Source organism: Notamacropus eugenii, chromosome 1 (assembly GCF_028372415.1).
Source record: "Notamacropus eugenii isolate mMacEug1 chromosome 1, mMacEug1.pri_v2, whole genome shotgun sequence".
NCBI classification, from domain to species: Eukaryota; Metazoa; Chordata; class Mammalia; order Diprotodontia; family Macropodidae; genus Notamacropus; species Notamacropus eugenii.
Genome location: NC_092872.1, coordinates 25,763,248 through 25,776,374, shown reverse-complemented (window position 1 = coordinate 25,776,374; position 13,127 = coordinate 25,763,248). Strand labels below are relative to the sequence as shown.

The 13,127-nt window shown below is 34.9% G+C and overlaps 1 protein-coding gene across 1 annotated transcript in view; it reads left to right on the top strand.

Moving 5' to 3' along the window:
• The window catches only part of CNTLN (centlein), a 438,525-nt gene that overhangs the window by 230,141 nt on the left and 195,257 nt on the right, over positions 1 to 13,127 (top strand). The window contains exons 11-12 of the mRNA XM_072600808.1: positions 6,013 to 6,134; positions 7,477 to 7,599. Coding sequence (XP_072456909.1) covers positions 6,013 to 6,134; positions 7,477 to 7,599 — 245 coding nt within the window. The remainder of the gene's footprint in view (positions 1 to 6,012; positions 6,135 to 7,476; positions 7,600 to 13,127) is intronic.

Here is a 13,127-nt window from a genome sequence, read left to right as displayed (position 1 = left end):
CTGCGAGTCATGACAGAGTTTATAAGATCATGGTTCATGGTTCCAGAACTGGAACAGCGGAGACAAAAAGTTCACTGTTATTCTAGTTTTGTTAATTTTGTCTGTATGAAAGTTTTTCAGTTTTGTGCAGTCAAAAAAATTTTTTTTAAACCCCTATTCCCCGGTTGGCACAGCTAGGTGGTGCGGGGCTGGGCTTGGAGGCAGAAAGGTTCATCTTTATGAGTTCAAATCTGGTCTCATAGTCTTATTACCCTTCGTGACCCTGGAAAAGTCACTTAACCTTATTTGCCTGTTTCCTCAACTGTAAAATGAGCTAGAGAAAGAAATGGCAAACCACTCCTGTGTATTTGCCAAGAAAATCTCAAATGGAGTGATAAAGAGTTGAACACATCTGAAACAACTGAACAAAAACAATCTGGTTAAAATTCACACCTTAGCCATAACAATGAGAGGTATTGGATTTGGATTCTCTCTCTTTCTCTCCCTCCCTCCCTCCTTCCACTTCCTTCCTTCTTTCCTTCCTCATTGTATAACCTTTAGTATTTGGTCATACTGTAGTATATGATGTAAGATATCAAATTAATAAGAATTTAAGCAACTACTATGTTGTAGTCATCGAGCTAAGCACTGGAAATACAAAGAAAGGCAAAAGACAGGGCCCCACTCTTAAAAGTTCACCGTCAATAGGGGAGAAACCAGGAAAAGAACTTTGTATAAAAGCCATATGTATATATGTGTATTTATATGCTTACATATGCATAAATAATACATATATGTATATATACACATATAATTAACAAACAAAAGCACTACTAGCAATAAGGAGAATCAGGAAAGGCTTCTCATAAAAGATGTGATTTTAGCAAAGACTTGATCAAGGCCTTAGAAACCAGGATCCAGAGATGAGGAGGGAAAGAATTCTAGGTGTAGAGAATAGCCTTTGAAAATTCCTGGAGTCAGATGACATGTCTTGTGTGAACAGCAAGGAAGACAGTGCCAGTGAGTTGCAATGAGTAGAGAGGAATAAGGAAAAAGAATACCTTGAATGCCCAACAGGATTTTTATTTGATCCCAGAGCTGATAGGGAGCCATAGTTTATAACAGCGGGGTGATATCAACTTGTGCTTTAGGAAGACTAATTGGACACAGGCTTTTTTCCGGACCTGGCTTCAGAGTGATTAGTAATTGTGGCTTTTTCCCTCCCAGCTTGATTTACTGGTTTCTTTTCTTTTGCTCATTACTTCTTAAAGGGGCCTATTCACTGAATGGACATTACCTCACTCTAAGTGAGTACCTGAATAGGCCGAGGTCTCCCATTGCATCCTGGGTCTTCTCCGGTCATCCTGATGAATATCTGGTCACTGGATTCAGATGGCTCTGGAGGAGAAGTGAGGCTGGTGACCTGCACAGCTCTCCCTCACTGAAAACAAAGTCAAGTGCAAGTCATGTCATCATTTCTTGGATGGCATGGTTTTCTTCAAAAACGAAGGACAAATACAAACAGGTGGATAGACTGTATTTGGGAAGTATTGGAGACAAGGAGAGAAACCAAAAGGCTTAAATAGGGTTCATCCCAATTCAATTTTTGCCAGACTACTTGGCAGTGTTGTTAGCAATGCCTGTCAGCAAGAGTTCTTTCCTGTATAGTCCATGATGCTGGGTTATTAAGTTCACTTATTTCTGATTCTTTCTTGTCTATTCTATTCCATTGGTCTACTTTTCTGGTTTTGTTTTTTTTTAACCATTAACAGAAAATGTTGATGATTACTACTCCATCATATAAAATGCCCTCTAAATCTTCTTCAGTTTTCAAGCTTAAAGCTAACTTTAAAAAAAAGTATTTGTTTTAATAACTTAAAACAGAAGTCAAATATTTGGTGGCACCTTGCATGCTGTGAGGTCTAGAAGTATTATTCCTTTTTATTCTCACTTTATTTCATTTTTTTCCATTTTCTCATTATTTGAAATGGGAGAGGCAACATGTTTTAGTGTGTAGAAAGCTAACCTTGAAGTCCAAAAGTTCTTCTGACATATGCAAGACAATGTGGCCCTGGGAAATTCACTTAACTGCTGTGCACTCTGTATATAAGACTATATGTGTGTGTATGTGTGTGTGTGTGTGTGTGTATATATATATATATATATATATATATATATGTTGCATAGAAAATGTGTTATCTGCATTGAGAGTGAATTTCCTCCTCTAGAGTCCCCTAAACTAATGAAATCACTGGTCGAGTCTCTGTTTCAATACTTATTTTAAACTGCCCTACAAATTGAACATGAGGGTAACAGTTTCATTTTGAGGATGGGAAAATGAGGCCCGTTAAGGTACAGTGGACTGGAACCATATGTTATGAACCTCAGCCCTTTACTTTTTCTACTTAGACCAGGGGTTGGCACACTATCGCACAAGAGCCAAATCTCTCCCCGTTTTTGTACAACTTAGAAGCTAAGAATGATTTTATATCTTAAAATGCAATAAAAATATATTTTAAAATATGATAAAATTGTTATTTTTAAAAATACAGTAAAGTATTTATATTTTAAAAATACAATAAATATAAGAACCATTCTTAGCTCATGAGCTGTACAGAAAAAAGTCTCCTGGCCCTTGTACTTGACAATTCTTTGTTAAAAACACTCCATACCACCCAAGTCATCGTGTACTGTGTGAACTCCTCTGACTCTAGTTTATGTCTTATTTTTCTAATCACAGTTAGTCAAAGATCATTGGTAAATTTCATTCTTGTACTCTTTTCATGTAGCTACTCTCAAGTGAATAGTACCTGGCCCAATACATTATATATACTTCATTTTCCATAACTATTTAAAATAATTGAACATAATCCCCTTCCAAAATCATTCCCAAGATAGTTTAGTAGAGTTTCATATGCTGTTGAAATAAGAACTTAATAAATTTATTTGAGTGTTAACATGAGGGAGGGAAAGGCAGGTATTTGACACTGTTACTATTATTAAGAAAAAAGAATACTATTGTTAGTATCCAATGAAGCAATCATTTATTGGTATTACCACTACAAAATGATTATTGAGCTCTACAGAATTACCTCTTGACTTGAACCTTTGAAAAAAGTTAGTATTTCTTTCTAGTTACAAGTTCACATTGGGAGGTAGTGCTTGAGAGTTATGTTATGGAACGGTCATATTTTGTAGTATTTGGAGGCAGTTAGGTGGACAGCGAATAGAGCACAGGAGTCAGATCTGAGTTCAAATCCACTCTCAAATACTTCCTAATTGTGTGCTGTTGGGCATGTCACTTAAACTGTGTCTCAATTTTCTATTTAAATCTATTATTTTCATGTGGAATACCTGGAAATCCTCTATTTCATTAAAGATACATTTTTCCCTTGTATGATTATCCTCAATTTTGCCAGATAAGTTATTTTTGGCTATAAGCGTGTATTTTTCCTTTCTAGAATAGTGTATGTTAAACTCTGCTTTTTTATAATGATTATTGTTAAATCTTGTATGATCTTAACTCTGGCTCCTTGGTACTTGAATTCTCTCTTTCTGGTTGCTTTCAGTTTTTTTTTTCTTTGACCTGGAAACTTTATATTTTGACAATAATGTTCCTGAGAGTTTTTCGGTTTGTGGTTTCTTTTAGGCGGTAAATAATATTTTCTTTCTATTTCCAATTTGTACTCTGGTTCTAAGAAGTCTAAGAAATTTTCTTTTATGATTTCTTGAATTATAATGTCTTTTTTTCGTTCATGGCTTTCAAAAAATAATCCAGTGATGTCTGAAGTGTTGTCAGCTTATTTTGTTTTTCACATCTAATTTTCATTTGTTTTTGCTATGAGATAGCTTACATTTTCTTATATTTTTCAGTTGATTGATAGTTGTTTTAATATTTCTTGCTGTGTAATGGAGTCATAAGCTTCTGTTTCTCCATTCTGGTTTTTAGGGTGATTTGTTTCTCGGTCAAAGTTTTATACTCCCTTTTATCCCCCAAGCAGTTAATAACTCCTTCAAATTCTTTCTTGCATAGCTTTCATTTCTTTTCATTTTTTCCACTAGTGCTGTCATTTCATATATAAAAAAACATTTAAAAACTCTTTTAAAAGCTCATTTTATTATTTCCAAGACTTCTATTTAAATTTGTATTCAATGTGTGTTTTTCTGTAAAGCTTTGCTTGTAGATGTTTTGGAGTCATTCACTTCTAGATTTGTGTTGTGAACATCCCTATCACCATAATAGATTTAAAATATTGTCTTCATTTTGGTTTGTTTATTCTGTTCCCCAGTGTGTTTGTATTTTGTGTTGGGACCCAGCTCTGGGCACTTCTGGAAAAAGTGTTTGGCTCAGTTCTGCTACTATTTTGGGGGAGGTATCAAGGTTTGAGTTGCTCTACAACCTCAGGAATACCTCAGGTTGCAGAACTATAAGTTTTCAGTGCTCGTAAAGTGATCTGATCCTGGACAAGTTTAATTGCTGTTGAGTGATCAGAGCTCTGCAAATTCCTGACCTGGTTTTGTATTTGAGCAAGATACCTGTGGATTTCCTCCTTTGGAGTTTCAATAAACTTCTGCTGTCCTTAGTCCTTATTAGCCTGTTGCAAAGCCCTGCTTGTTCAGTGACAGAACTGTAGAATCCTCTTTGATCTGAGATGTCTGCCATGGTCATTTCTCTATTGAATTCAGTCATCTCTGAACTGGAAGTGATAACTGATAAACCTGACAGCTGTCAATATTCCCGCACTCTGCCTGAGTTCTCTATGCCCTGGAATTGGTCTGGAACCTCTTCATGCCCCTGAATACAGCCTCTGTTATCTTTTAGTTCCTGGGTACTGATGTGCCTTTCATTTTTCATTCCTGGTCAGACCCTATTCCCAGAGTCCAAAGATCTTGCTTCACTTTATGCTGGCCAATGCTGGAAAAATGACTCCCTGTAACTTTTTCTTGGGTTTTCTCATCTGTCTTCAGTTGTAGTACATGTTATTAGATCTATTTAGAGAAGCTTGCTGTACTTCATTCTACTGCTTTGCCATTTTGTCTCTGCCTTTTCTAAGACATCTAATCTCAATATCTAAAAATGAATTCCTTGTCTTATACCTTAAATTCTCCCTCTTATAATTTTATTGTTTCTATCAAAAGCACTACTATCTTTTCCATTTTCCTTGGTTCATAATCTTGGCATTATTTTAGATAGCTATTGAGTTTCTAATTCTTGACAAGTCTGTACCTTTACACTGGCCTTTCCCTATTTCTGAAATATATTCTCTTTTTACTTCTGCTTCATAGAGTTCTGTTCTCTTTAAAAGGTAGCTCAGGCCAATTCCACATTAAGCCCTTCCTGATCTTAACTGTTAGTGCCTTCTTCCAAAACTATCTTGTATTTAGCTACTTTGTATATGTTTGTATTTATTAACTTTACAATGATGCCTCATGTATTTTTGTATCTTCTCGTCTCTCTCAGAGTATAATCTCATTGTGAGTGGATTGTTTCATTCTATGTACTTGGATCTCTTTCACCTAGCCCAGTGCCTGGCAACTAGTAAACACTTACTAAGCACTTTCTAATTGATGGATTTCTTGTGTAGTGGTAAATTGCCCTTCTTGAATGTTCTAGTTTACATTAGTCTAGCCTTTAATCTATAGACTGAAGTATTGGGCTTGTTTATCTGTAATAAGGAAGAATATTGACCAATATTCTGACCAATTCTTAAGAAAAAAATAGAAAAGTACTCTGTAACATAACTAATTATGTTGTGGTTCTAATTCAAAGACTTGAAAAATTTTGGTATCAAATTCTTATAACTATTTAAACCATGATGGTTTAAACCATAACTTAATTACCCTCCAAGTTTATGAAATAACAAACCAGTTTTATTAACCTAATAACAATTCTCATTCTTCCACTTAATTTAGTTAAATAAAAGTACGTTTATAATTTATTTAAAATTGCAACTTGGTTATGCTGTTTTTATTTGAAACATAATATTAATATCTTTAACCAAACTCTTGTGTTTATTTCTTTGTGTTCTATAGATCCAAGAAAATGATGAGCTAAGAGATGCCCATGAAAAACGCAAAGAAAGGCTGCAGATGTTACAGACCAACTACAGAGCAGTAAAAGAGCAGTTAAAACGGTTGGAAGAAAACTATAGCAAGTGAGTTACATAGCTCATAAAAAATACCTCCCCTAAATATTAAATGGAATACAGCAGCATTTTAAGTATTCTTAGTGGATTTTGTAAAGTTATTTGATAGAAATTTTTTCATATAAGTAGGTAACATGGAGCATGATAAAGTACATACGCCAACCTTTAGTATTTTGAAATTGTATTCATGCTCCTTAACAGTTGAAAATTATTATTTATTTTACTTTTTAGTCTCTGTAGATATTTAATTAAAATATATGATTTTAAATTAATAGCATATATAAGATTGAACATTTATTTTTATAACAGTATTTGTTAGTGAAAATTAAGACTCAGAACTTTACAATATAAAGACAAAAGGTATATGTGATCTATAACTTACAGTTAACAGTTTAAAATTTTATTTAACATAGAAAGTGTTGAAAATCTTAACAATCCATTGGTTTGTTCTAAAGCTATCTGAATGAATTGGTGGTCTCAGTTCAATTGCTGTGAACAGGTGTTCAAATCTCAGTTAGTAGGAAGTGGCTCCCTTGTTAACAGTATCAACAGAGAGCAAAGGACTGAATGAGAACAGAAAATGTAGTATAGTCTCTTCTTTGGCGAGAGATCCTTCAGGGCAGCGTTAGTGATACACATTGTCTGCTCGTATGTAGAAATAACGTTTCTAAATTGGTCGGTACATCACTTTTCCAAATTATAAGTGAAGAGTTGATTTTTATCTCTTGAAAACTGAGATTCAAAAGGAAATTTCCATTGTCTATTGATAAAATTGGATCATGATGGAGAAAGTTCTTCTGATTATACTACTTTTTAATTATTTCTCCTGATAGATGGAAATATTACCAAATTGCACCTGAGCAAAAACAAAGTGTAAAAATAACTTTAGATTCCACTACTCTAAGCATATAACTTTTCAAAGCCCTGATAGCATAATGGTTCGTTTTCCAACATGAATACCTAACAGCTTGCTTTTAAGACTGGGCATTTATGCCACTTACAGATTTGTTGGCAACATATGCTGGATTAGTTGACGGCTTATAACCTTTCTTGGAGATTGTGACATCTCTACAATGTACATTTTCTCTATTGGCAGAATTTGAGAGATAGACCTAGTACTGCCATATGTCATATTAAGAGCTCTGCTTTCACACCAGCAGTCCAGCTTTGTGAAATTATTTTAGATCTTTAATTTAAACATACCAGATTTTTGAAGTACTATCCAATCAAAACTGCATTCATATTATCTTTTAGGAATATGTCTAATGGATTTTTAAAGTTCAAAGATTGTATGAGTTTTTCTAGATTTTAAACTTTAGAAAAATAATAAAACATCTTGATTATAAAATAGGACTGACAGAAACAAACAAATGAGGAGTGGAGAGTCCCAGCAGCTCCGACAAGAGGATTCTAATGCTCTGTGGAATGAGCTGACATATTTCAAAAGGGAACACCAGAAGCTATTGATTGAAAAGTGAGTTTTCTTTTTTCAACAATATGTACATGGAGAAACATTTGGGGAGGTTTTTATGTGGCTCGAAGGCCACTAGAGAGAGTCCTTACATAATTTGAAGATTATACCGTCTTCTTTTTACGAAGAAAAAAGAAAAGAAAAAAAAAACCACTGGCTTTTTTCATAATGCAGTGACAAGTTGTACGTTTGCTGCTACTAACAGAAACTGTATAACATGATCTAGGGATTGTGTTAATTAATGTGGCTCTCATCTGTTGGAGGTGTCGCTCTTCATTAGCCTGTATTTTACACACTGCCGTGCTTCATTTTTGGAATGAGGTGGTGAGGGGATAACCTAGCCAGCCATCCTTGTTTGATCTCCTTGATACATACGCAATGCAGAATGCCTCAGCTCTCTTGGTTCCCTGCCCTGTCCTGCTAATCCCAGCTGAGCTCATTATGGTGTAGCCTTGCTGCTACTCTTGGAGCCAGAGCTGTCCAAGCTAATTACTGGTAGCAGCAGAGCTGCCTGTTAAGGGTCTGGTGTGGATCTGCTAACATGGTCCTTGGTAGTGACCTGAAGAAGACACGAGGGAGTTGCTTTCTTTCTTGCTGTGCATTGCCTGTCCTTTGGGCTTAATGCTGATCCCTTCACACAGCTCTTTTAGATACAGTAAGTATAAAACTTGGTGAAGGAAACTCATATTTTAGAAAACATACAGTTTGCTTCTTTGATCTTATAATTCACATATTATTATACTCAGTCTGTCAATGAAAGAAAACTTTCTTTTCTTGTAGACAAAAGGAAATTAGCCCAGTATAATTAGCTTTTTGCTGCTATTTAACTATTTCTTTACCTTACAGTAATTTTAGCCATCAGAATGTCAAGTTTTTGTGGAAGATGGCAAATTTCAGATAGCTAGTCTAAGAATTTGGCAACAGGTGTGGCACTGAGCATCAAAGTTTATTGAATTTTCTTAGCAAATTATAAATTATCATATCATTTTATGGTACTCAGCTCTTTATGTAATACACATAAAACTAAATTATAAGCTGTTTCACAAAATTATAAGCTCTTTAGAGAAAAGACCATGTTAAACTCGAACTATGAACTCTAAGGTCTTCAATATTTTGCAACATATTCTGTGGATGCTGAATAAATATTTAATGCTGGTAATGGAATATCTGTCTTTGAAACTTTTCATAAATTTATTCATTCAAACATTTCTTGAGCTTTTTTCTACACGGCACTATGCTAGGTACTTTGGGGAATAGAAAGATGAATAAGACACGGTCCTTGTCAATAAGAAGCTTATATTCTAGTAAGGATAATGGATCTGCTCCAGTGCAAAGGAGAGAAAGAAAGTACAATAAGAGACTTAAAGTGTTATGGCTATTTAAGGAAAGAGAAAGATAATTTTAGGGTAGAAAAATCAAGAAATACTTCATGGAGAAAGTGACACTGACCTGATTCTTGAAAGACTGGTAATTCCACAAGCATTTATTAGGCTACTGCCTTGTGCCAGGACTGTGACAGGCTACAGGGATACGGAGCAAATGTTAAGAAGCCACTGACCTCAGGGACATGTCATTATACTCAGGAAGGGAACAACAGGTATATTGATAAGTAAATTAAAACATATACAAAATACATACCATGTAATTTGGGGGCACTAATAAGTAGGAGAATTAAGTAAGTCTTCTTGTAGGAGATGAACTAGAGCTTAGCCTTGAAGGGAATGAGGGTTTTTAAGAGACAGAAGTGAGGAGAGAGAATATTCTAGGAAAGAGAGACAAACTATGTAAAGTCACAGGGGGAGGGAAAGAAATATCATGTATAAGAAACAGTAAGTAATCCATTTGACTGAAAGACACCATGTGTAAAGGGGAATATATGTAATCAGCCCAAAAAGAAATAGGCCAGACTGTGAAATAGGATCTTACCTTTTATCCTAAGGGCAGTAGGGAACTACTGGAACTTGGAAAGGGTAGTGATTATGTTTAGATTATACTGTTTTAGAAATATAGTTTGGTAGCTATGTGAATATGGATTCAAAAGAATACAGGCTAAATCCAAGGAGATACATTAAGAGACTATCACTGCAGTACAGGTAAGAGTTGATATAGGCTTAAATTATGGTGGCTATGGTATGATCATAGAAAAGGAGAGGTATGCAAGGATCGTAGAAAAAGAATGAATAAGAACTGGCAATTGACTGAATATAGGATTGGTAGAAGAGAGTAAGAAATTGTGGATGTCTCCTTGCTTATCCATTTTCATATCTAGAAGAAATTATGTCTTCAACCAAAATAGGGAAAAGGTCACAAACAAATTATATCAAATATCCTCTTCATGTGTTAGAGACTTCTGGTGCTGTTTTCTTAAAACAAACCTGTGCCAGCAAAATCTCTGTTGATTTAATTTCTGCTTCTTAGAAATCTGACTGTAACTTCATGTAAGAGTCCACAGGTATCATCATGGTCTTTTTGTAAATCCAGAGTAAGATACAAATAAAGAGTTGCTGGATACCTGAAGTTTAAAAGTGCTTCTTGCATGACTTCTATGAAGCTGCTACATTGGAGCTGACAACTTTATTCACCTGAGTGTATTCTGTTTTCACTTCACATCTGCTTGATCTCTGACTGTTATTAAAGGATATGAAATTCATTGTGTGCTTACTATCAAAATGTTGAATACCCCCTGCCCTAACTGATTAATATTGCTGACGAATCTTGAGGTCTACAAAATGATTTTACCTAAAAATTATCATCTTTAAACATTTTGATAGTGTCTTTTTTTTTGTAAAGGGTATTGTAATTTTTCTTGATTTAGTATGGTTTAAAAGAATGGAGTAAACAGTTATTTAGCTAGTATTATAACTTTTGTGAATACTTTAGTTATTCTCATTTATGTTATTAAAATTATGTAGCATTTTAAGACAAGAGTGGAAGTTTAGTAAGGAGTGCTGTTAGTTGTCATTAAGAGAAACTATCCACTTGGAAACTGTAAACTCTTTAAGGGATTCAGTTCCTAAAGGTCTGAAGTCTTTTTTAAATTACTCAGAGAGTTGGTTGGTTGATTGTTGTCCCTCGTCTTTGAAGAGGACCAAAATGACATCACCATGATAAGTGTAATTTCAGTGTGTCCGACTGTGGCTGATCAGACCAATACAAGCTCGGAAGGCTCTGCCACAGGTTGGGCACAGATAGTCCGTGTGAATATGTGGGGTGGATACCCCAAATTTGCACATCCTGTGTTTGCTTTGTGCTGTCTGAATTATGCTTTGTTCAAAGAGCACAGCACCCTTTCTGATGCGAGCACACCATGCTGAGTGGTCCTGTGCCAGCGTCTCCCATGTTGCACAGTAATATAACAACAGATACACATAGGTAATGGTTCTTGATAAAAACAGGATACGTATGGAATATAAATGATTCTTAAAATCATAATATTTTTAAAGGTTTCAAACTGTTCGAAATGCAGCTTTTTGTTTTTAATATCTTAACTTTACATTTAGATGAATTTCTAAACAGTTTTACCTAGATCAGATGTTTATACATTATTTTTCTTTCACTGACTTGTATATCATTATTTCAGAAATATACTTAAAGGGCTGCTGCCCTTTTGCCAATTATCTGTCATTATTAACACCAACTTGTCTGTCTTTGTACCTAATATTTATGTTGTTGTATATGGCAGGTAACGTACTTAAATGTGGCATCTGATATACTTAAGCGTTTCCATACAGCGAAGAAGATTATTGTGCAAACTGAAACATCTCTGTTTTTCCCTTTTTCCTGAGTTCATCTCTTGCTGTACAGCAGATATTGTGAGTCAGGCCTAACCTCAGCCAGTTTAGTGATTCAGGCTCATGGGTTAAAATGCAAGAAAATACCCATGGATCACAAAATACAATAAAAACAGAAGAGCTTCTACATTAAAAAGATATAAAATTGTGCTCCATTTTGTCCCCTCACTAACCAATCACTTTGATCTGGATCTCTTCCCTTTAGGAAGTAGAGTTTAGGTATATTCTTTGATGCCTTTACTTTGTAGGCTAGACCTTTTATAATTGAGGTCACAAAAGGGGGTAAGGGACTGATTCCTTAAAGGACCAGTCTGGTTCCCCTGCTACCCTAGCCACTGCTAGAGTATATAAGACAATGGATTGGGATAACTATATGTTCTTTTTTTTTTGTTATCTTGTTTTAAAAATATTTACTTTGTTTTTTATGTCAGTTGCATTTACTTCCATCCCTCTCCTAAAGAGCCTTGTTATAATAAAAAATAAAAATGGGGGAAAAATACAGCAGAACAAACAAAATGAAAAAATCTGACATTATATGTACAGTTCCATTCCTCTAAGTGTCTTCCCTTCCCACTCCTGCCTCTGCAAAGCAGGAGAACGGAGTGAGGGAAGGAACATTTTCATGTCTGTTCTTTGGATCTTAGCTTGGCTGTTATAATTTCACAGTATGAAGTTTCAAATATTTTGTTTTTTCTATTTACATTAATGTAGTCATTGTATGTCTTGTTTTCATGATTCTACTTATTTCACTGTACATCAGTTCATGTCTTTCTATTCTTCTCTGAATTCATTGTTCTTTTTAGCGTATTTCACTGTTTCACTCACATACCACAGTTTGTTCAGCCATTCCCAAATCCATGGGCTTCTACTTTGTTTCCAGTTCTTTGTTATTACAAACAGTGCTACTAAAAATATGTTGTTTATAATTTTTATCGTTGAGTTCCTTAGGACTTATGATTAGCATTGAGATCTCTGGATCAAAGGAACTGGCATTTTAATGACTTTTTTTGCATAACACATCACTTTGTGGAAGGCTTGGATCAAACAGCTCCCCCACCCTGGGCCTGTTTTTCCATAGCCCCTCCGACATGGCCTATTCCTCTCCTTTGGCATCTTTTCCAATTTTCTGATCGTGAGATGAAATGTCAGAGTTCCTTTGATTTGTATTTCTCTTATTAATCATTGCTTGTTTATGCCTATTTATATATGAAGCAACTGGAAATAATAGTTAGTCTCAAAACCAAGAAAATGTGGATTCAGATCCTACCTTAGAAATTCTCTAGCTGGGGGATCCTGGGCAAGGGACTTTACTTCTCAATTCTCTTGGCAGCTGAGGTTCTATTAATTGTATGTCGATAGAATTTCCTTATGCACCATTGAAATTGCAGGTTATGTTCCTGTCATCTTAGTTTCCATATCTACATATTATCTCCGCATTAGAATATAAACTTCTTGAAAGCAGGAAATATTTTCACTTTTTCTTTGTATTCTGGTGTTTAGCATAGTGCCTGGCATATTGTAAACACTAAAGAAATGCTTGTTGATTGTTGATTGGTTAATTGATTGGAATAAAGTTTCTTATGAGTATTGATAGTTGGAAGTTCTTTTGAGAAACGTTTATTCATATCCTTTGGCTACTACTGAGGAATGCTTTTTGGTCTTATTATGTAATTATTATTTCCTTATACTTCTTGGGTATCAGATCATTATCTGAATTTCAGATTTCTTCAATTGGCTGCT